Genomic DNA, 24,946 nt, shown 5'->3' on the forward strand with positions numbered 1-24,946 from the left:
CCGAAGGTGGCAGGATTCACTAAGAATTCATTATCAGGCAGAAATAGTGAATTTCTAACTAGCATCTTGCACCCAATATGTGGCTGGCATCTCTCCTTTCCATTTCTTAATTTTTCTGGAATGTAAATGATATAAGAGAAGCATGACTGTAAACATTTAGTGACATAGGAGCTCTTTTGAACTGTAATGATTGACATACCTAAAACCTGTAGTTTAAGCGGAGTTGATGACATTAAATACAGTAACATAAAGGAAAATATTGTGGTTAACCTCCCCCAGCCCCTGACTAATGTCTACACATACCTCACCAATTTTGCATCAGAAAAAAAAAAGGAAGAGCAGAGTGCTGTACGGTAATCACAGAATAAGGCCTGCTCTTAGTGACTTGATATTTCTAAATTGTTCTCTTTTCCTTATTCATCAAGATATGTAAGCCAGATAAACATATTCACATGTGAACAAATTTTCATCATTTAGATGCTCTATACAGTTTAGTGTAAAAGTAATAACATCTTCCTTTTAAATGTATGTTTATATAAAATTGAAGCTGGAAAATGTATAGGGATAATATGTTGAGTTCCATGACTCCTTCATTGCTGCTGTCATATCAGGTGATTGTGTATCTCAGGGTAGGAAATTGCCTACCTCGGTACTTCAGAGAACAAATTTATTATGGGTTTTCCTTCTGCAAATACATCCCTTAGAGGAAGCTTAGGTATATCCGTTAGCGGATTCTCATATCAGACATGGCTTTTAATCTAACCCAGTATATCTTTTTATTATTTTTACTGAAGCCTTTCAATACTGTTATTTGGTCCACTGTTTCTAATGCAAACAGTATACTGAATAGAAATTAGAGCTCACTTTTACAAGAGTTACAGAGGGTACTATTCCATTTTTTACATCACGGGGTAGTAGACAAACATGTAAGAATGGCCGTATCCAGCAGACTGTAGGTTCATATAGTTCTTTATGGGTTGCCTCTGGCAGCTGTTACTGGCAGAAACTTATTGGGGGAATCAAAACAAAAACCAGAGCTAGGGTACAGGGATCCTCCCCCTGCCGTATCTTTTTCACTTTCAGCAATTGGGAGTTTTAGAACTGGTATGTCATTCTTGTTATCTGCTTTGATTGCTCTTGGTGGACTTTTCTAACTTGAATTTATTTAATTGTTTTTGGTCTCATTTGTATTTCTGGCATCCACAACATCCTGTGGCAATGAGTTGCACAATTTAATTTTGCGTTGTATGAAAAAGTACTTCCTTTTGTTATAAAATTGCTCCCTGATAATTTCATTAGGTGCCACTTCCTCTCCTGTGATAGGAAGCAGTAAGTACCAGTGAACAACCATTTCCTTCGCCTTCTTCACACCATTCTTGATTTTACAGATTTCTGTGAGATCCTTCCACCCTCCCCCTATCATTTATTTCCAAGCTGAAGAGTCTCACTACGCTCAATCTTTCCATCTGCAGAAGCTGTTTCCTGTTTGTGACTGTCCTTGTTATGTCTCTTTGTATCTTTTCTAGTTCTGCTATGTCCATTTTTATAAAAGGGCATGTGGAAGTGCTTGTAGTAGTCCCATGATATTTTCAGCATACATTTAAACAGTTGGCAAAATGACTTTAGTCTTGATCTTACTTCCTAACATCCAACTTTTTTAACTGCCAGTGAGTAGCAAGCTGTTACTTTCAAAGAACTTCTTAGTGACCTTCATCTTTCCAGAGTGGCAAAAGTGAGCATGTAAGTAGTAGAATAGAAAAGCAGAACTTAAAAAAAAAAAAAAAAAACAGGACATGGTCCTATTTGCAGTCTTCTGTTTTTTCCAGAGCAAAAAAGGTAAATATAAATCCAGAAAGAGAAGTCTTCTCATCCTGCTTCCCAAGACTGCCTGCAGCCCTTTGGCATGTCCACAAATTGCAAAATTTTCACCAAATATTAGATATTTTTTTCAGCTGGGGAGGGGCCACACTACTACTCGTACATCTGTTGATATTTTAATGTTTGTTACAACCTGTGGTGACAATCAGCCATGTCTTTTCCACAGTGCTAACAGATCTCAATGGCTTGTGGTACACCATATGCTGGAGATCTTTTGTGTGTTGTTTTTACTGTACATCTGCACATTTACATTCTTAAGAAGCAGATGTTTATTTTGAGAGAGATTCTAGCTTAGGTTTCACAATAAAGGAAACTTTTGGAGTCATTACATTCCGCATGTATGTAGCTTAAAGGAGAGTTTGTCCTCAGGTTTTCAAAGTAAGAGTAGCTATTTTGCTAATATACTTTGCATCAAGCAAGACCTCAGGAGGTGAGAACTGCAGGTGAAACTCTGCTGTGATTCTGCAGAACTGCTGTGAATTCTGTTTAGCCCTCGACGCAGAGGCACTCTCATCCCTCCCTTTTTGTCTTTTCAAATTCTAGTTCAGCATAAGACTGCAGCTGATGTGCGTTAGGTTTGATTCTGGCCACTGTTTACTAAGTTAGACTTGTTAGGATAATCTGTGACACAGTTATTTTTCTGATTTTTTTTTCTTTTAATTCTTTTAGTGGTTGGTTATGTACAAGATATCAGTTCTGTCTCCTTAAATCTAGATTTTTGCACCTGGCTTCAGTTATGTGTGTAAATGCATCCCTATGAAAAGCAAATACAAAATTCTAGTGCTGGAATGCCACAAAGTACATATGAAAATGAAAATAATGGATTTGTCCCGTGCTGGATGGATGCTTTCAAAGACGTTTTATATCTCTGAGTTTGCTTAATAATGCCAAAAGATACCTGGATGCTATGAGTAAAAATTTAATAGAAGGTTTATACCAGTGTAGTGATGTTAAATACTTGAAAATAAACTGCGGGGCTGCAGGAGTGCTGTGCTGTGTCGGTGTTCTTCCCACTCCACCCGTCCCACCACCACCAGCTCTTCTGCAACTCCCATCCGTCCGAGCACGCTGTTCATAAAGCCTTGCAGTTGTACAATGCTGTACATTGCATTTCTTACATGTTTTCTGCACACTGCATAACAGAAGACTTAGTTCAACTGAAACAGGATTCCTTTTGAAGAGTCTAGAGTAGAAAAAAAAAAGGGTCTCAAAGCTCGAAGCCCAGGAGTAGAGCTGAATTTACGTTTTGGAAGGCCTCAGAGCAGCCTTAGCTGTGTGATGTGCCCAAGCTTTTCCCTTAGCATTTTTCTTTCTTTGCAGGTAAACTGTAGGCCCTGAGTGCCAATGCACTGCTTCCTTTGCTTGTGCAATATTTCATGTTTGTATGCCCCTAATATAAGAGAGATGATTTCTGCCACAATAACTTCTGCTCTCTTCTCTTCAGTACTCTAGCAACATGAAATAAATTTGGAGATAGGGAAACCTTAGGACTCTGGCTTCTGTACTGAACAAAAGGAGCCCGCAGTTCTCCAATGCACATTTGACTATGGCCTTAAAATGGCAAAGCAATCCATTATACAGATGGTTAAAAGTAACATTTTGGCTTTTATTGGTAACACTAAACTGACCCAATAGGATAGGATGTGGTAGGAATGTTTTTTGTAGTATGAGTATGAGGACTGACAACTAAGAGCAGCCCTTGGCGTGGAGTAGAAGGGGTTTCTGGTGCGTGAACCCACCACGGAACAAGGACGGTGGCTGAGCTTTTGCCTGTGCACCCTGCGCATGTGCTTGGCACTGGGGCAGGGGGAGTCTGCGCTTAGATGCCCAGAAGGATGCGGAGTCTGGGCATGACTTTGGGCAAGTTCTTTAACGCATCTCAAACACCCTGCCTCTGCCATGCTTTGTTTAAAATAGGTTTCATGCACTTTTACCTCGCAAGGTGGTTGTGAGGATAAATTCATTGTTCTGATTGCATTCTGGAACAACTGCCCCACTATACATGAAGCAGTGTTATCTGCATAAACTGAGGGAATACAGACATCTTGTCTAAAATATAAAATGGCTGCTCTTGCAAGTTTTACTATTCTCTAAGCAAAACATTTAATTTCAGAGTAACTCAGTTGTAATTCAGTTTTATGTTCTACTTTCACTGAATTATTAAATTCTGTAAAAGAGGTTTTTCTAATGCATTTACACACTACTGTAAATGAAGCTGTCAAAGAAAAGCAATTTTAGTTTAGCCATCATTTGAATTGTATGTCTGAATCACTCTCCACTGACCAACTTCACTGCTTTTAATTAGCTGCCAATCATAAGCACAAAACCCACTAATGAGAATTCCTTTGAAACTTCAGACTGTGTCAATAATATACTTATGCAATATATTCTCCAGAGAAATACAATCCTTCCTCTGTTTCTCTATATTGTTCTCTCCTGAAGTCAGAAAGCTTCATAGTATTTTACATTAGCAAAATTATAGTTTGCTCAATACCTCACTTTTAATGCAAATTCTATTTTCTGCAGTTCATATTCTAAAGGGAAAATAAAATACTGACTGCTAACTGGATTCTGTCTTCCGTGCTCTATCTTTCTGTCTCTATGTTACAGATAAAAAAGAGATTCACTGTCACAAAATTTTTAGCTACTGAGGCTCTTTCTGTTCCTCAGTGGAAACTGTGGAGCCCAAGCTTGCTGCCATTCTTCAATACCAGGATTTGGTGGCAAATGTGTCATAGTGAAGTAAGAGAATAAGATCTATCCTTCGTGGTGTGTGTCAAATTTAAGTAATGCTAGCAACTAGCTCAAGGTCTAAGGGGCCCTGCTGGTGTCTACAGCTAGTCCAGTAAAGCGTAGTGTTATAGGTCAGGAGATACTGAACTCTTTAATGTTTGATCCTAACATGTCAGAGTCTTACTTGAAAATTAAGCATGATGATGCAGCAGGTCCTGTTTGGAAAACTGAGGCTGTGTAGGTGACTGAAGAGCTATAGGCCATATGTTGGCAGTGGCGGCTTGGAAGTCCCGAGTCCGCTGGCTGCAGAAGGGGATGGCAGCTGCGTAGCAGAGCTCCTCCTTGCATAGCCTTTTCTTCAGCTCTGCAGCATTTTGCATCTTGAAGTCAGATGGACATCTGTGTTTAACTGCTTTTGGTGTCAGTATTTATACAATCTTACTGTTTTGTTTGCTTAGTCTGGATTATATTTGTTCAGTGCCCAATCATTACTGCTCTCTTCTGTGAATGGTTTGACACTAATGTATTGATTCGTACTGATGAGACAGGAGAATCAGGCCCTGTATTTCAGTAGAGTAGGGCTGCTTTTCCCTAGGTTTACTGCCAAATTTGGCTGTTGCTGAAACAGATGAATTTTCTGGGAGTAAGGCTGAGGGCATGAGAGGTTTAAATGTAGGAGGGCTGGACTCAGTGCATACACAAATGGATTTTCATGTGCATATCAGGTCTGTTGTGTAGTGTGCCTGCTGGTGCTACAGTGCATATGCAGGAATTGCTGTGCGAGTCCATCAGTCCCTTGTTCCGAGATGGCTGTTTAATTTTTCTTCTTCACACCAGTCAAAAGGCACCCTTCTAAAACAATACAAAGTAGTTAAATAGGGTATGAATCCAGAATACAGTATCACAGTCTGCGGAGTCCTGCTTCCATGGGGAAAGGCATGGGAAGAAGAGATGTCACATGAAAAAATGCAAAAGTAGATGCAAACTGCTGCTGGATTATTTTATTCCTGAAAGCCAACTCACAAAAACACTTCTACTGATGTGTAGAGGAATTGTGCTGATGAGGAGCAAAGATGTTGCTTTGGATAAATTATTTGTTGCTTAGAGTTCTCTGTGGTGTGAGAGTCCCGTAAGGTGCAACACGATGTGCCGTCAGAGTGCACTGAGAGCAAGTTAGAGGGACGTCTGCCCCGTATTTGACTACTGCCTTTTTTAAGGAAAAACTTTTGCCACCTAGTGGAAAGAATAAAGAACTAGCATTTCAAATAAGCAAGAAAACCATTAATACTGGTTGTATATGAAGTGTATGTATAAGCAGGGGTAACTCACTACAGCAGTCGCAAATGATTCTAAGTGTGGAAACTAGAGGAGAAGCAGAAATCTTCCAAAGTAGTGATACATTTTATTCACATAATATTTAAGGCTGTGTATCCTGTTAAAGCACGTAAGCACAAAGTTGGTGGGACTACTCACACACTAATATTTCAGGCATTTGCGTTTTTTCCCTACTTTTTGTACAAAGGCACCTTATCACAAGACCCAACACTCCATAAAACCGAAAGGTCAAAGTATTCTTTGCAGGTAATTATTCTGAAAACAGTGCTCCTTGCTCAAAGATAACAGATATGCCTTGGTTTTCCTTGATTGATTTTTTGGGGTTCTTTTGAAGGTGAGAGGAAAAGGAGAGCGGAAGACTGACATTAAATCATAGCAGGGCATTCATTTCTGTCCTGCTCTCTCTAACTTGGGGCTCCTTTTTGTTCCACTGCTGAGGATACCTGCCTGCTCCTGCCTTGAATCCTGGGCTTGGCCAGCATGCTTTGAACACCTTTTAGTTGCTGAACTCTTCTAATGATCATAAATCCCCAATATCGATCTCTTGTCACACTTCAGAGTTTTTGCCTGAGCTGTAGGATGTGCTCCCACTGCAGCACCTTTAAATAGTGATTCATGGACCTTCGTCCCAGCTGAGATGCCTCCTCCATGTCCCTCCTTTATTGTTGCTCTGGAGGCATGGTGCTGCGTGGCCATCGCTCCTCCAGGCTAGTCAGCCGGCCCTCCTTCAGGAGGCTCCTTCCCAGAGTGTTGCTTCTGCCCTCCGTAGCATGGGCCACGTCAACCCGGGCTAGCCAGCAGTGTGTTTCACCTCTGAGCCTAGCTTCTTTCCTTTCCCAAACTCTGCTTGTTCCGTGACTGGATATTTTTGGTTAGCAAACAGGCTACTTCTCCTTTTGTTACCTATTTTTGGCCCATTTTCCTGAAAAGAATACATGGACATTTTCCCTCGTGCTTTGCTATCTTTCTGCAGTACTCTTCCTTGCTGCTGTGATTATGGACAACTCTAGCAGATACAAGCTGTAGCGCTGGCTTTTCCCGGCTTTCTGTCTGGTCCTCAGGACCCCCCTGCAGAGAGTCCCAAAATTCTCCTACCTAAGCAGGACTTGCAGTACTGTTGTGGATCCTCTGCTGGCCTGACTCTTCCAGAGCTGTCAGCAACAGTGAATTCAAGGACTGAGAAGTTTTCTTGACCAAAATTTTTGCTTTATCTTGCAAGCTGGAACAGAGAAGAGTATAGGGGAATAACGGTCTGTACGCATATTATCATCACTAGCAGCTTGCTCTCTTGGCAGCGACTGTAGGTGGGGCTTTCTGTTGTCCCCTGATTTCATAGGTTCCTGTGTGTGAGAACTGTTTCTAATTAGAAATTCCCTAAACCTCTCTCCCTTCCTCTCTGGAAAGCATAATTTTTCTCTCCTGAAGTCATTTGCCCTACGTTCTCCTCTGTTATTGTGCTAGTGTTTTGGTCCTTATGTCAACAACTTGCTCTTAGGTGGTTGAAAGGGAGAAGTCAGGATATTGAAAGAAGTGGGTTTAGTGTTTTTCCTGAATGTTCACAATGTGAATGTTCTGCTTTCATCTCTCCTCCTTAAGATTCATCATCTCTGGTTGAATGCCTTGTATGCCTGTAGTAACTCATAGCTTATACAGTAATGAAGACCATATCACATTAAAAACTTAGTACTGGCCACTCATCGCAAGCTTCTTTGAGATTTTTAAGAAGCCAGTCTTTTCTGATTATGGTTTGTATTACATGTGGTTAAAATTGTAACTGATTTTGGCAGAGGCTGTGCCCAGTGCTGTTTATCCCTGTGAATTCCACATTTCAGCACTTTTTCCTGGAACCTGTTTGCGACTCTTTCCCTCCTGAGCTCCCAACACGCGTGCGACCAGTTCAGCAATTCGTCAAGGAGAATGACGGGGTTGTCATGACAACCAGTTGCATACTGTGAGGAAAGATTGTGCCAAATGACCAGCTTCTGGCTGTTTATCACTCTTCATTGAGTAATGTTCCCCAAATTAGACAGGCTTGTCTGATTTATAATTATTCATCCTACTGGCTTGCATTTTTGCTGCCTTTATTTCTGAGATAGCATTCATGCTTCTTGCTGTGATGCTCAGGAGAGGCTACCGGCTGACCATCCTTATTGTGATTTATGAGGGTAGGTGGTACTGCCAATTATGCTGTAGTGCATGCAAAGTGAGGGGAAAATTTGTCTTCTGGCTGTTTTTTGGTTAAACCTGAGCAACTTGAACTTGTACATTGAGCCAACTACCAGAAATAAATGGGATAAAAGCATTCAGGATCAGTGTTCTTTGTATTGTGTAGTTTAATGGAATTTGTTTCTTTACTTTTGTTTGTTTTCTTCCCTCATTAGTTTAACATGTCTTCTCTTCCCATTCAAAGTCTATCTTTATCTTCAGTTTGCATATGGCAGGGTGGAGGAAATACACTCTTTTAGGGTCAAATACTGGCTCTGCTGAAATCAGTGATATTTTCCCAAGAAGATTAGGTTTTTGTGGTTTTCTTTTCCTTTGGTTTTATTTTTCTTTAGGCCCAGAAGACAGAAGAAAAATATTTTTATTTCAAGATTTTGAAAGTTCAGAAGAGGAAAAAACACTTCCCCCCCCACTCTTTTCGTTCTCTAATAAAACCTTTTTATATCCTCCCGTCTTCACGGTTCCTTTCTTGTGCTTCCCCGTGTGTGCCCAGAAGAGGAGCATGTGTAACACGCACATGCCATCGTGTGCCAGTCCTTTCCTTATGCTTTCATCCCGGCGATGAAGGAAGCCATCAATTTTTAAGCTAGTGGTTTCCCATTGCTGCCAGAGCACTAGGACAACATATTGTTGGATCCTGTCGCCATCCCATTTTTTGCAGTCTTTGACACAGGAAACCTTGATGCAAATTTCTTTACTTTGTAAAGAAAACTTTTTTTTGGTTTGAATTCCTTCGTTTATAGAGTATATCCACCCACTGCTGGAATGTGAACAGTTGCCTCATGAAATCATAGTGTCAGGCCTCCAATGATAACAACTCTGAATTATCCTTAAGCTCAAGCCAATATTGGATCTGCAGTGGAGAAATGGGCAGGCAAGAGGCTTAGAAATGGATTATAGGATTCCTACTGGCCAGACTACTTTTCCAGAATAGGAAAATGCTGAACATGGTGCCTTGTGGACCATTGTCCTCCCAACCTGGACACTGAACGCTCCTTTTCTTTTCCACAGTGAAAAGTTGATTATAATAAAACAGTCCTAAAAATTAAGAGTACTAAAATGGCAGTACCCAGTTTGAGGAAGGAGAAATGTGAGATCTGTCATCCATATCTCTGTACAGTATGTGCATTTTGTTATTTCCTAGCCTATTTAGATAATGTAGGTAAAATGCTTGCAAATATTGTCGAGTCTTGCAGGCAAATGATCTCACTTTGTCATTCTGCTAACATGCAGTGAAAGTCTTGCTGCTCTTCTGCAGTCTTCCAAAAAAGTGCTTTTTAACTGTGAAGTAACCTAGTAACAATTGTGCTGTGATATGATATGTAATCTTACTATGCACCTCACAGTTTCAGAATTTCCAGCAGTCTGATGGTTCTGTGCAGCAGTTTTACAGTGTCTGTTTTGGAGTCCATGTACGCTGCCAACCTTGAACCCTTTAGGACTGCAGTTGCTCCTCCTTATAAGAATATTCTTCTGGGCAGTAGTTTAGTGCCCTAGCCATGCTGGTCGAAAGGCAAAAGTAAGGTGGGATTTGTTTTCACCTGAAGAAGAGCTGTGCACCCAAAAAACGTGTCTGTTCTTCCAAGCACATCTCTCAGTGTAATACAAGTTTATGGTATTAGACTTGTTGCCTTGCCTGGATATATTTCATTCAGGAAATAGATTTGCTTTAACTGTAGTGAATCACATTTAGGACTCTGGCTCCTCCATGCACAGGGACCTAAGCAAGCAGAGAGGCACTGTCCCATCTCCTTCCCCAGCACCTTGTTCATCATCGCCACCAAGTTTTCTTTGAAGTGGAGTTAACTCCTAGCTGCTGCTTTTATCCATTTTTGTTTAGTTTATCTAGAGGAAAGCAGAAGGGTTGTTCATTACAGTCTATTTTAAATTCATTTTTTTGTTCACATACAGTTTGATTGCTGTTGCATTTTCCCTTGAGTCATCAATTATCAGCTTTTCTTTCTATCACATAATGTGATTGTTTTCTTCAAGACCTAAGTAACATGTAAATATGCTAGTATTCTTCCACCATCTTACCTCCTGAAAGGGAAGGGACTGGATTATGCTCCTTCTAGGTACAAGTGTTGACGTTTATTATCAAAATGATAAGATATATTTCTAGTCTTCATCAAGAAGATACCTTGATTTATTTACTTCAGCACAAGCACGATGTCATGCATTTGGATTTTAGTATGGGACTGGTCATAAATCAACTTATGATTGGTGTCATCAATCAGTTTGTGGCAGTGGATTATTAGTCTTGTTTTATGCTGATAAATCCAGACTTATTCTGCCACAGACAATGAAGATCCTGGATTATTAGATAACAAAATTTTGTCCATAGAGAATCAAGCACCTTAATAATATTTTTCCTTTCCACCTTCATTACAGCACAAGGTCATCCCTGATGGAACATTTTACTTCAGCATAGTTCTTTGTAAAAGAAGATAAGTAATTATTGTCTCGAAACTTTCACGTATCTTACTCCTTCCTGACTTATAGTATATTGTGCTGTGCCTTTGCATTCCTCTTCTAGAAGGTGTCTCCAGAGCTCCTGTCATTTTCGTATTTGTTTCTAAAGGGCTGCCTTTGGTCTTCAGTGGAAGTGATTTTGAGCTCTCCTACAGAAGAAAGCCTGAACCACTCAAAAGCTTCTTTTGCTTCATGGCAGTTAGTCTCTCTATGAAATATCAACAAATTATATCAAGCTTTTTCTGAGACTGGTGCCGATGCAGTCCTGAATGGTAGCTGGAAAACTGCAGTGTGTTTAGATATACTACGTCATATTTGCATGTGTTGTGGTGCCACCAGTATGCCTTTTACTTTGTGATTGTTGACCTTGCCTTACAAGGGATGACTGTGATGAGGGAACAGTTCGTGACATTGCAAAATAATGGAAAAATAAATGGCTTTCATTTACTGCACAAATTTGCTGTGAAAGATACTGCTGCCTGCTGTAATTTTTTTCTGTTTAATTGAACAGGGGCTAAAGAATGATTCATGAGGTCAGCAATTTGATTACTATCCTTTCCCCCCGAAATAACAATAAAATAAGCGATGAAAGTACTAGTTTTGCAGAAGAACTTGGTCACCAATTGCATATGCTCTTCAGTGAATTATTTATGTTGTTTGTTGCATCTCTTTTCAATACCTCTATCCTATCTTTTACTTCAGAATACAAACCATGTTCACAAAGGTCTCTCCTCGACAAAATTATTAGTTAAATATGGCTGTGTTTGTGTCTTTGAAGAGGTACGTGTCTGTCACTAGTTGTTTCAAAAGAGTGAAATAAATTTCTTTTGTGTAACAGGTTTATTTTTACAATATTTTTGTAGTTTTAACTGCACTCCTCAGTTATAGTGATAACAAAACGAAGGCTTTATGAGTTTTTTCCATTACAGGCTCCCTGCTTCAGCCATTCAGACAGAAATCAGACACAAATATTTGTTTCTGGGTGAAACTTGACCAGATGATTTCAGCAGGAGAGCAAGTCTTTTCAAACTGTTTTAGTGCTTTGTATGTTTAGGAATAATGGAAACAGGGATTTATCCTTTAAAAAAAAATCTTTCTCTGGTACTTTTCTAAAGCCTGTTGGCTTTTTGTCATTTTGTTCTTTCTATTTGTTTTAATTTTTAAAGAGAAATGACTAATATGAATTCCCCATTTTATTTTAAAATGAAATGGTGAGGCGTTTCAGATACTACCCTCATCTTGGGCTCCACTTCTGATTATTTCATTTTTATCATCGTTTTTCCATTCCTTTAGAAATGTTTCTGTAATTGCTGCATTGCTAAATCCCTGAACAAATGAAATGGAGACTATATGAAGGAATGAACCATGCGGATTCCTTTCTCCGAATTCTGCAGAGTCTAGTGCTGAAGGTTTTCAGGGGAGCAGCTCTGTGTCCCTTTGTGGTGGACCCCTCAGTAAGAGACTACAGTGCCAATTCTAGGGAAAGTTTAGGTAGAGGGTTTCCAGATGTTGGTTTCCAGAGGGACTTGCCGGGTCCTAGCTGCTGGAAAGCAATGGAAGCAGGAAAGCCCAATGAAGCCCATCTTTGTGTCTTTCAGTTTTCCTCAGATGAAGTTAAGTTCTTGTCTTAAATCTTATCTTTCATATTTTTATGTAATCTTCCATTTCAGTCCTCAAAATCTTCTGCCACTTCTCTTTTACTGTCCTGATTTTATGCCAGAATTGTACCATGCTTCTTCCATAACAGTATCGCCGTGGATAGCAGGTTTGGTTAGCTTCCCCTGTATGGATATGGCTTTAATCATCTTGTCTTTTCTGAGGCAAAACTCCAATTGAAAAATTTCAGTCCTCTCTCTCTCTGTGACCTGTCCTTTCAAATGAATCTGCCTGCAGAAGATCAGCTGTGAATTTCTAACAATATTGACCTTTAAGTTGGCAGAGCTGAGTTTTAGAAGATGAACGGTGACAGTCCACACTTACCACAGGCAGATTTCCAGGTAGCGGATTGCTGACAAGTAGCTGGCCTGTGTGTCCAGGTCAATGGGCCGGCCTTGCTTGTGACGGCACTTGTGCATCCCAAATTCAGACAGGGATATAAGGGGAGGGGTGAAGGATCAGCCAACAGGCTGCCCATGCTTGGCTGTGCCTGGGATGCTTTCCCCACTCCTGCAATTAGAGCTGACATTGGGCTTCATCTCCAAGTCCCTGTAGTCAGTGGAGTCACCCTATTCAATAAGTTCTTTCTCTGTAAAAAGAAGAGGCTTTCAAAGGTCTGTAGTGCTGTGTGAACCTGCATGACTTAAAGACTAGGTTTTCAACTGTGAAGATGCAATTTGTTCCTTTGCAGAGAGCTGAAACAGGTACTTTTCAGGAGTGTCTTTCCACTGATAAGGATTTGAATCTTTCTTGCTGTAGGAGGACAAGTTATACAGATAATATAAAGTCAAACTCATTAAAGAAACCTGGTGTGTGCTTTTTCATACTGTTAAGCTACAGTGGCTCTCTTTCATTCTATTTTGGAATTGGTTTTCTTATTCTTGTTGCTTTATGCATTTTATGCAAGAAACCTCTTACAGTGTAGCCTTTCAGGAGATCATGGCTTACTGTAATATAATGCATGGTAAATAAACCAATCCCAATAAAAAGGGGTACATGCTTTTTTGAATTGTCCTCTAAATTTCTGTAGTAAGCCATGCTTTCCATATTACCAGAACCGTCTTTTTAAAACCAGAAGCTTTATGAGCAATTATGTAGCCCTGTTCCTTTGAGCATCTCTGTACTTTTGGCTCCTAATCATGATAAGCATGCTTCTGTTAAACAGAAATTTTCAGTTACTGGTTTCACTAAGAGTGTTTCTAGGGTTTTTATTTGACCACATTGCCTTTCATGGCCTCATGTCTGCCATTTGGGAGGCCTGTTTGTACCCTAAGTCATTGGGATTTAAAACAGTTCTGTATCAGCCGTCTACAGTTATGCTTTTGTCAAGTCAAAGCCAGAACCTTTCATCAACAAATCTTTGAAGAAGAGTGTGGAAAAGGCCAGGTAGAACCTCCTGGGGATGTCTGAGAGGGAATCAGAAAAAAGTTCCCGACTGCCCCAGATCCTCTAATACTGAGAAAGCATTCAGGGCTCAGTCATCTGCAGACAGAAAGCGACCATTTCCATTTAGTATTTCTGCCTCCAAAACCTTTCAGACATAATAATAAGAGTTCTAGGTGTCAGATGAGGAAGTCTAACACGTCCAGTCCTATTGTCTCTTGGGTTAGTTTCAAGCAGGTTGTTTAATGCCATGTCAGCCAATTTGGATTGATTTGCAGATACCTGCTTCCTTTCTCCCCCGTCTTGTGACTGTCACTTTCCCTATTACAAGAAGGTTGGGGTTGAAAAGGCCATTGAATATAACAGGGTATCAGCGTGGTGCCTTCATTTATTTTGTGCTTCCCTCTTCCCCTCCAAATGCTGTCCTGTGAAGGGACCATTCTCGCAGCAGGCTGCGCAACAGAAAGTTGAGTCTTTGACTTACTGTCATGCCATAGGACAGGGTCTTTGGAATTCAGAGAGAAAATTTATTACCCATAATTCCATATTCAAATAAAGAAAAACCATTGGTGTCCTCTAATAGGTCTCTGATACCTCAGCGTGTACATCTATCATGTCAGGTTTTGTATGTTGACTCTTACTTTTATCTTTCTTTTGCTGTATCTCTTGTGATAGTTCATTACCTTTGACTTGCATGATGAACTCTTTCATCTGTTAGAACAGCCAGTGAACTACAGAGGCTTTTCAGGTCATGACAGTAGGAAATCACAGTCTGCTGAAAAGTTATCCCTATCAGCCTGTCAGGTGCTGAGCTGTATTCACAAAAAGGCTGTAGGGGGAACATTTCATTTTTCTCTGGTAGGTTTGCGTAGGTAATTTTTATTCCCTTAGTTGGCTGGTTCAGGGAAGGTCTGAGAGGCTCTGCTCTGGGAACGGCATCTCAGTCTGAGCATGCATGATCTGGCTCTGTCCTGTTAATCACATTCATCTGAGGTCTGAGGTCATACCTCTGCACAAGGAGTACGTGTACACTGGTGACCTGCATCTCCTGTGCAGACTTAAGTCATAGTAGTTTTGCCTAGAAAAGAAAGCTCTCTGAAATTAGACCTGTACTAAATGAAAAGAAATCTGAAGTTTAATTCCCTAGTTTTATCTCAGAGTATATGCGAACATATTCCAGTGCATTTATTTTTGCTAATGGATAAGTTTTCAAGGCAAATTAATATTACTCAGCTGAGTGTTATTTTCCTAATCCTAACTCAGAATGCTCCCAGCTGTTTTACATGATCTGCTTCAAAGTGTTCATTCACACACAAGAGAATTTCTCTTTTCTGACTAAATATTGCAAAAATGTTGTTTTCAGTCTCTGCGTTAACAATTTCCCTTATGCTGTCATCCTTTGTCTTCTTGGACTTGCAGATGTTTTGACCAATATTTCAGTGTGATGCGTAGATATTTGATCTGTGCACATGTCACTTTTTGGTAAGCCTGATGTGGTCAAATTATTGAATGTGTTCTGTTTTTATTTTCATATGATTAAGAAGAGTGCAGCCCTGTTGTTCAGTTAGAAAATGAAATTAGTCAAGGTCAGAAGATGGCTTTAAAATATGTCAGACCTTGGAATCAGAAACAGCACACCTGAATACAGTAGAGGCTAGAACAGGGGAAGTTTAAAGGCAGGTTTTTAGAATTTCTGGAGCAGATTTTGTGAATATTACTGATTTGAGATATTGGACCATGAGTTGTCATCCATGAGACTCATTATTGAATTTAATTGTAATGATATTGTCAAGTTTCTTTTCTGCAGAACTTGCTCATATTAGTCCTGGAGTTGTAAATGAATAACTTAACTGTAAGCGGCTTGGTGGGAGAGATAGTCTCGTACTTGCTAAATAGTATGTAACAGTCAGGTCAAGTTATCATGCCACGTGTGCTTGTGTACATGTGCATAAACACAGATAGCAGAAATGAGAGGGATTCAGAAATGGGTCTCAGAAGTGCTAAAACACCTAGCAAGAGACTTGAGGATAAACTAACAAGAAACTTGTAATTCAGAAAAGAATGAAGAAGAGAGATATAAAACAGGAGATTGAGATGATCTCTTCTTTCTTTTTTCTGTTTTTTTTCTTGATAAATAAAAGATCAGTTTTAAGTAACTGGCCTCAGTATCTTCCGTAAATTTAATAGGAGTCAAAATAACGAACTAGACTGTCAGCTGCCTAACAGTTTCTTAAACAACTTCCAGTGCTTCTGATGGGGTTGACTTCTTCCCCATAAGCATGGTTGTTCTTTTATCCTCCGCTGTGGGTGCTTTGAGCACTGTCTTTGACAGTTAGGAGCAAGGTATTAGACTAGATGAACAACTGCTCATTCCCTTATTCTTGTATTTGCCCCCACTAGTTCAGTCCGCTGTGCCGGTGTCAGCAGTTGTCATGTCTGCTCAAGAACTGGTGAAACTTCAGTCTGGGAGGTTACTTGTTTTTTTCTGCAGTTTGGCAGTCCTTGGCATGGAGCATAACAGCTGTTTTAACAGCATGTAAAATAATAACACTACTAAAGCAATTTAGTTGGGAAGTTCAGACGAATACTGGCTCCCTTCCCAGCCTCAGGAAAGCCTGTATCCAGCAGAAGGTAGTTGTTGCTGCTGGGACACAGCTGGTTTGCACGGAGCCAATGCCCCCGCCTTTCTAAAAGGCACTGTGTGCTCTCTGCTGGTGACATCCCTTGTATGCATCTATAAACTCATGTAAATCTGGGAATGTCTGTGATTTATCATATGAATTGCTGGCCCCTTCCTAATTTAATAGGAGATTTGTCAGTAGAGTCAGTATTTCATCCCTTTGTTGGTTGATGAGTTGTTGATGAGTTTTGTTTTTTTTCCTAGCACATTGTAAAACCAATTCAAAACAATACATTCTTGCGAGACAATCAGGTTTCTATGTGAAATGATCAGCTCTTTTGTTTGTTCTCATCATTTTAAATAAGCAGTCTTTTATAACTTATAAAAGTAAAGCCAGTGCAGATTGGTTGATTGTTTTAATTTTTTCTGGTTTGATAAGCTGATTTTCATTAGCAGAAATAAATGCTCCATTAGTGTACATTGAGAAGGGAGGGTGCTGTGATGAGGGGGACAGAGCAGGTACACCACAATTCCAATATTTGTTTATATGATGTGTTTTACTGTACTTTAAGCTAAATCTTTGTCTAGTCTTAGAAGAACTAATTTATCTGATGGCCTTAAGTAGCTGCTGTATTAGAATAGCTCCTTGGTAAGTGCAGTATTTTTTTCCTCTCTTTGAAGGCTAAATCAGACCACGTAGGCCTTGTCACCTTACTTTGAGACTCAATAATTCAGTATGTTTTTGTTGTGTTTATTTACACAGGAACAGACCAGCAGCAGTACTAGCTGTGTATCATTTGCATCAGGGCCAGACCCATGGAAAAACTGTATGTTGTTAACAATGTCTCGTTCTCTTTTTTTCTGCTCCCAGCAGATATATGGAGTGATCATTCATTTCAGACAGACCCAGACTTACCACCTGGCTGGAAAAAAATCAATGACATTGCTGGGATCTACTACTGGCACATACCAACAGGAACAACTCAATGGCAACGTCCTGTGTCCATACCAACAGATCTCCAGGGCTCACGGAAGGGATCACTTGGCTCCATTACTCCATCTCCCACTCCAGAAACTGAGGTAAAATATTGTGTCTTCTTACATACTGCATACTGTGAAGAAAATTGAAATAACTTTTTAAAGTTGCAGACTTAACTGTTAGCAAAGTAAGCTTTAGAATATGGGGCATGATGTTATCCCAAAGCATAGCTATCTGCTGATAATATATCGTAAGTATCCACTTTCCATGTGTATTTTCCAGTGGCGGTGAATCATGAAGCATCCTAAACTGTGAATATATAGTATGAAATTAGACATCATATCTTGCATAAATTAGACAACCAGTGTGTGATTATTGTAAAATTATTGAGGTTCTCTAGCATGTGCTGAAGCGTTGCTACTACCTTATACAGGTAGAGGATACATAAAATATTTACACATTAACAGTCTTCTGGCTAGACTCTTTGTAATTACATCTTCTTTCTTTCTGGTTCATTTGGTAGGAGTGTCACACAAAGACATCTCATCTGAGTCTTCACTCAAGATGCCAGTTCCTTTACAGGATAGTTCCTATTAAATAAACATCAAGTATTCTCAAGTGTAAGCCTCCTAACATCCTGCCAGTATAAAATATCTGCACAAGTGTATCACTGCATTGCAGTCAGTCTTTACCTTGAAACAGAAAGAAAGAATGCTCTCTGTCTTCCACATGGACACAAAGAGCAATACGTGGTACAGCCTTTCAAAATAATCCGTTCAGGGACAATCCAGAGGGTTGATTGACGTCATATACATAGAAATATAAAATAAATCCTCAGAAGCATATGCTGCAAACAATGCAGTCGGTTTCTTTTAATATTTTGGGAAGTCTTCTACGGAATGAAATCCTAATACAAAATCAAATTGTTCTGAAATTTCATCCTTTTTCATATTAACTGCTCAGAAAAAGGTCCAAAGTTTTATGATCTTAATGGAAGCTTTGATTTTTGGCTTGGGATCAGCCAATCCTTGATTGTTTTGATGTATTCAGGTATGACATCTGTTCTGTTCTTGATTTCGTTGATTTGTGCACCTAAATAATGTAAACTAAAATTAAGAGATGTTAAGGACATTCAAGTACCTTTATGGTCTTGATCCTGAAACTTTTACCCTGTGTGGGCTTAAACACGTACATTCTTATCCATAATTTTAGAAAGATTACTCAGATGTGCTCATAAATGTTACTCATAAAGTTGTAAACTTCACCACAACATTTTAGTTATGGTTTCCGTCAGTCAAGCTCCTGTGGACTGCACTGTGCACCAAAGACATTGGAAATATTTTTGAGAGAGGTTCATGGAGAACAGCAATTGTTACCATTCAGGTGGAAAAAAAAAAAAATCTAGAAATGCTGAATGTAAAGTGCTGCATGTATTTCCAATATTAATTCCTGTAATGTACATGTGAGGGATATAACTTCACCATTAAATATTTTTCTTACTCCAAAATCTGGAGAACAGGGATTCAGTTAGTAACTTATAGATGCCTTTCACAAGAACACAGAAATCAATATAGATGGTAAACTGCAGAGAGAAAATGTGTATATTCGTTTCAAGTATTTTTCTGCCTCTGTTTAAAATGTCTTTACAGTGAAACATTTCAGACCTGCTGGTAATTTGGCAGATATACCTTTAATCAGTGGTAATTTTTTTGCTTTAAACAGCAAATAGGTTGTGATTATAAACAATGATCATTAATTCTCAGCATCATCATCAAGAACATGAAATGTATGAATGAAGACAACATTGATTTTAATGCAATTGTAGATGCATTCAATAAGACATTTGAGGAGTCATTCTAAAATGCCATACATGTGTGTGTGGAGTAGGCTCATTTAGGTTTTGATGTGATAGAAGTTACAATCCAGTAGAGAGTCTGCTCCAGTGGAGCTTTATGCATATGCAGATCTACTGGCAGTATCAAGACCATATACAGTAGTGTAAAAGATGTCACAGATGATAAATGATCTTCCAATATTTACATTAGTATGCTAATATTATGCAGTTAATTATAATTGCAGATATATACTAAGTAATTTGTCTCTTGGGGGTTTCTGCTTTCATTGGTAAGGTTCTAACATTGTATTATTATTTAAATAATACTGATTTTTGACTCAGTCACCATAAAGATAGCATTGCAATAAAATATCAGAAGACTTACAGTAACAGAGTTCAAAATGAGACTCTGAATTGGACTAAGGACTTTGTACACAGGCAAGTTCTGGAAATGCTACAATGAAAGGGTGTAGCTGAAGTTCTAATGGGAACTGCTAGGAAAAGTCTTTCATTTCTTAAAATAAAAATATTGAGCTTTATTAAGACAGATTTGGAGGAAGAATCCTTTAGGAGTCAGTTGGTTCTGAGCACACTCCCTTTATAGGACAGTAAGAGGCAAGTAAGCGACAGCATGAGATTAAGAGATAGTAGATATGAAATAATTTGTAATCTAGACTTCAACAGTGTGTCAGCTATCATTAGTCTTTGGATTTGCATCTCTCTCCGATCACTACTTACTATTATTAACTCTAGCACCTAATCATCTGCAGGTCACTTACAGGTGACATTGGTTTCTGTCCCTGTTCACTGCACCATAGCCTACCCCAAAAGCTCCCCTTCTCCCGCTGCATAAAGGATTAACCTGGGAGTCTGGGATACTGTCGATCCCACACTTCGCAAAAGATGGGGAATTTGATCTTGAATAGGGATTCCCAAGTGCCTTTATCCAGGCACTACCATTGGCAGCAGCAGTTGTGGACAACTTCCAGCTCAAAATTGGACCGCGTGTGATCTGAGTACTTCTGGTTCACGCGTTGCTGTCTGGAAGTCTTTGCTCCAGGGTAGTCTGGTTTGAAATGGCTGTTTTAGCTCATTCCCGTGTGTCAGAATATGTATTACTTTTTTCCTCTAAAGATTAGAGGATGCATAAGTTTCAGATGGATGACAAAATATAATCTAGGATTGAAGCCTGGCATGGGCAGCATTTCATGTCTGTCCTAATAACACTTCTGTGAGTCCATAGAAGATTTTTATCTTTATCACATTTGTCTGTGAAGCATTATGTGCTGCTCTGGAGATAAGTTTATCTGGGCTGTGTTAGCTTTTGGGGGTTGTCAAATAAACACTTAGAAACACTTCCCTGCCCCCCCCCCCCCGAGTAATGCCTTTTTTACCTTCTGTCTTGTTTTCTTCATTTTTTTCTTTGTGTCCCTGTCTCTTAAATGATGTGACGTACTGAAGCTTTGCTTCGTTTGGTAGAATGTGGCTCACAGCTGAGGGCAGTCCACAAAGAGCAGATAAAGTCAGCCATTTTTATTTTGTTACATACCATGAGTATTTAGTATAAAGAAAAAACTGTTAGGATTGTTGAACAGCGAATCAGAAAAAATCTGGGTAAGGAGAAGTGATACTTTATTGCATACTAGTGGCAAAAAGGGATTAAAAAGGAAAAATGAAAAAATGTTTGTCTTTGGTGTATGCTATAAGGCAGTTTTTTGTTCATAAGATAATCTGTCATTTTCATCAGTAAATTTCAATCCAAAGCAACTATGGCTCGAGCATTGTGTGAAAATTCTGCAAGTTTAACAAAAATGCTAATAGATGCTAAACATGAGAAACCTGGAGCATTCCTTCCCCTCCTCCCCCTCAAAAGCATGAAAATCTGGTTTGGTTTTGTACAGCTGATTAAATTTGACTTAGTTTTAAATGACTCTTTCCTCCCATGTGTTGCTGATTGACCTCCTTTGTGAATCCTTGTGTTTTATAAAGTTCTCTTCCAACCTTTAGAGGAGATTTTGCTGCCTTTTTCCCATTTCATGTGGAGAGAAAAAGCCGTAAGGTTTAATTTTCAGCAGGAGCTTTTGGGGGATTACAGCAGAATGCAGGGATGGTTGTTATCTCTTTTTAAAATCTAACTCATCGCAGGCCTGGATCAACTCTAGTATTTCTTCCGTAGGGTAACCTAGCTACTAGAAGTTATAATTAAAAATGCGGGGCTTAGTAAGAAAAACTAACAGCTACTGATTAGTTCAAAGATGTGTGGGAAGAGCTGCTCATAGGAGTTGTTTTCACAAATAAATCCTCCAGTGGGGGTGTCCTGAGAACACTTTGGAAGTGGGGGACCCACTGTGCAAATGATTGCATTAAGCCGTATTGCTAGGTAGCGTGTTGTCTCGGGGCTGAGCTGGGCTACCTGGAGGAACTCAGCTTGAAAGGGCCCATTGATTACTGGAGCACCTGAGAGCTTAGTGGACCTAGAAGGAAGTGGCTCTGGGTCTCTCAACATGCAGATCTGTCCCACCTGGCTCTGGTTCAGGGCTGCAGGATTTGTGTGCTCACATGGGAAGGAGAGAGGTGAACTCCAACCTTAGCTGTTCCCCCCAGGCTTTACAGAGAACGGATGGACCTCAGGTTGCTGTAGTGCCAAGTGCCCACTTGCTTGTTTCTGCTAGCGACCACCTCAGAAACTTTTGAAGGGAGAGATGGAAAGGGTGGGTGTTTTGTTTGATGGGTATTTGTTTGTTTTTTTCTTTGTTTTGTTCTTAAGAAGGCTGTCAGGCTTTACAAAACTACTTTTTCATCAAGAAGTCTCTCTACACTCCTTCCTAATCCTCCTTCTGTCCACTCTCCTCTTTTTCTCTAGAAGTTATTTATCCTTACCTTGTATATATCCTTGTACGTATCCCTGTATTTCAGTATTTCTAGTTTCAGTAGTGTTAGTCTCTCTTAACAAAAATGCCAATCAAATGGAAGTCCCATTTTCCCCTTAATTGCTGTTTATTGAAGGCTGTAGCAGCTGTGGCCAACATTCATATTCAGATTCATTTTGCTTGCTTTTAAGATCATAGTTAAAGAGTAATCTCATTGTCTGTTCCTAATTTATATTAACTTTCCTTGTTTCAATCATTTGTTTTGGTAAGTAACTGTAGAGGCATGTCTTTTCTCTCTCTCCCCTCTCCTCCGAATGCCATGGTACAGTGGAGTAATTAGTTGAAGTTTGAGGTGATCTGTTCCCTAACCCATCCTGTAAATATCAATGCTAACAACAGTGTCTTGTGTTTTTTTTCTTTTTCTTTTTTTTTTTTTTTATCAATGTGCTTCTTCCTGTGTGAATAATTATATGTCTAGAAACAGCCATGGAGTGATTTTGCTGTACTGAATGGGGGAAAGATTAATAGTGACATTTGGAAGGCAAGTATATTGTCAGATTTTAGACCCTTTAATACTATTACCCTCGTTTTTTGCATGGCAGTGGCTGTTTTTTTTCCCTTTTTATTTTTCCATGAACATCATTCATAACATAGGCCAAAGTAAATGGGGGTATTGCTAGGGATGTCTAGCTCACAAACATGCTGCCTTTTATCTTTCCACTTGGAATGGATTCAGCCTAAACTAGCAGGGCAACTGTCATGATGTAATAAATAAGATGCCTGCACTGAATGAAATACAGCTTGAGAATATATGCATGCCTCTTTTCAACTTCAGCCAGAAATACTATCCGCTTCTTGCAGGGAGGATTTTATTTCCCTTTGAAATAAGATGTAACATAGTGGTGTATTTAATATTATATTAATAGTGCTGCCTTTATCTCTAGGATCTGCATGCAGCCACTGTGAATCCAGACCCAAGTCTAAAAGAATTTGAAGGAGCAACATTACGCTATGCCTCTTTGAAGCTCAGGTACAATGTCTACAGAAGTCCCCATGGCCTGACCAGCTCTGTGTTGTACTTTGCTGTAATTTGCCATAATTTTTATATGATTTTAAGATGGATTTTTTTTTTCCATAACAGAAATGCTCCACAGTCTGATGATGATGATTCCTGTAGCATCAACAGTGATCCAGAAGCCAAGGTCTGTAAGAAGATCTACAGGGGGATAACGATTACATTCAGAAATTGTAAATATAACTTGCAAGGTGCAGAATGTCTCCTAGGTTTTGAAATTAAATTTACTCCTCAAGGTGATGTTAGTATTTTGGCACCATGTAGGTTGACTTTAACTGTACAAGACTAATACCATGAAAGGAAATTGCAGATTTAAAGCTTCACTCAGTTTGGTCAGGGTTAAGTGTGACTTATTTTAAAATGGCACAAGCCAAGAAATTGAATGTTACAGTTACAGATTCTACTGTCCGGCTGTAAAAACTGACCCCTTGCACAGCTAAGCAAGTTTTCTATCCTGAATAGAGAGGGTCTTGTTATTTGTCATGGCCGGATGGCTTCCAGGGAGATTCAGTGACAGAATTTGCTCTTTAATTCTGGGGCTCTTCCCTTTTTTAAATACCTCTTCTTGTTCATGTGGCTGCTTGAATCCACAGCTGGTATCAAGGAGCTAGCTTTCAGAACACAAAACTTTGTGTTTTAAAACAGAGAACACAATGTAGTTTGAGGGTAACATTTATGAAGAAAAATGAGACCATTATGTGAACAAACAGCATATTTAAATCAGAACCTTGGCTCTTGTAATGTAAGGCCTTTGAGAGAAAGGAGAATCAAAAGGTTTCGAATGCTTGTATATGTATTTCCAGATCTCTCATTCAATTATCTTGTTGATAGTTTTGCCATGTTCATACATCCATTTTTAGGTGGTCTGTGAATCTCTATAATTGGAAACCCAAGTAATTTAAATAAGTGTTTTGGCTCTGCCATATGCCTGCAATGATTGACGGAGCATAAGCTATTTATGTGCAGAAAGACAGTGTATAACAGGTTTAATGGTTATAATAGCATTCCCGATATATTTTAGGAGGAAAAACAGACTGATCTTAAACTTCTATGTCAACTTGATTATTTGGCTTGTGATGTTTAAATCAGATGTAAATAACTGAAAGCAACGGTTTCTGCTGTGCTCATTATCATGACAAACAGTAAATTCTGAGTATAGTAAATGGAGTGGAGGGATGACTGAACATTAGGTACCAGTCCTCATAACCAGAAAGCTGTTCTTTTCAAGATAAGACTTATTGCATGGAAGGCATTATAAGGAGGCAGTATTTTGGTATGTCTGATTCTTTACCAGGCGATTTGCTCTGTGCAAATTAGAAGCCCATTCTGCATGGAGGACTGTGGTGTACAGTCAAATAACGCTCATGTCTTCATCTCCCTTTCCTGTTTATCTAGCTGTTTAAACTGTGATATTCAGCGAACTGATACCCATCCTGTATCAGTGAAATGGATGCAGGCCAAGAGCTTGTCTGCTTTTGTCTGTATCAGCAGGTTTTGTTTCTCATGTTTAGGCAAAGCCATGTTATGTTATGTTATGCTATGTTGGTTATGCTTAAATGATTCATCGTAGCTGAGTACTGAAATATTCACAGGAGAAGTGACTATGAGGAGTAAGACAAGAAATAGAAGAGAAACTATACATGTATTTTTTAAAATCACTTGAGTCAAAGCACGTTACCTGCCACATGTCACTGCCCGGCTGAGCCAGGCTGTGGGGCAGCCGGACCTGTGGGTATCCTGCCCGGGATGCTCAGCCGCTCCGGTGCGGTTTTGCCCCTGCTTGCGTGCACCCATTGGACGAGCTGCTGCCGCGCCACCAGACCCTTACGGTGCCGAAAACTTGTCCAGAGACACCAGGACAAATCCTTACCTGTGGAAAACACTGTGG

General features: G+C 39.5%; 1 protein-coding gene across 3 annotated transcripts in view; it reads left to right on the top strand.

Moving 5' to 3' along the window:
* Positions 1-24,946, top strand: part of APBB2 (amyloid beta precursor protein binding family B member 2) — a 204,249-nt gene that overhangs the window by 117,296 nt on the left and 62,007 nt on the right. For 2 of the 3 annotated variants that reach the window (XM_067298115.1, XM_067298116.1), the window contains 3 exons: positions 17,172-17,380; positions 22,928-23,013; positions 23,125-23,185. In XM_067298115.1, coding sequence (XP_067154216.1) covers positions 17,172-17,380; positions 22,928-23,013; positions 23,125-23,185 — 356 coding nt within the window. The remainder of the gene's footprint in view (positions 1-17,171; positions 17,381-22,927; positions 23,014-23,124; positions 23,186-24,946) is intronic. The other variant, XM_067298117.1, reaches the window with a different exon arrangement.

This window comes from Apteryx mantelli, chromosome 5 (assembly GCF_036417845.1).
Source record: "Apteryx mantelli isolate bAptMan1 chromosome 5, bAptMan1.hap1, whole genome shotgun sequence".
NCBI lineage: Eukaryota > Metazoa > Chordata > Aves > Apterygiformes > Apterygidae > Apteryx > Apteryx mantelli.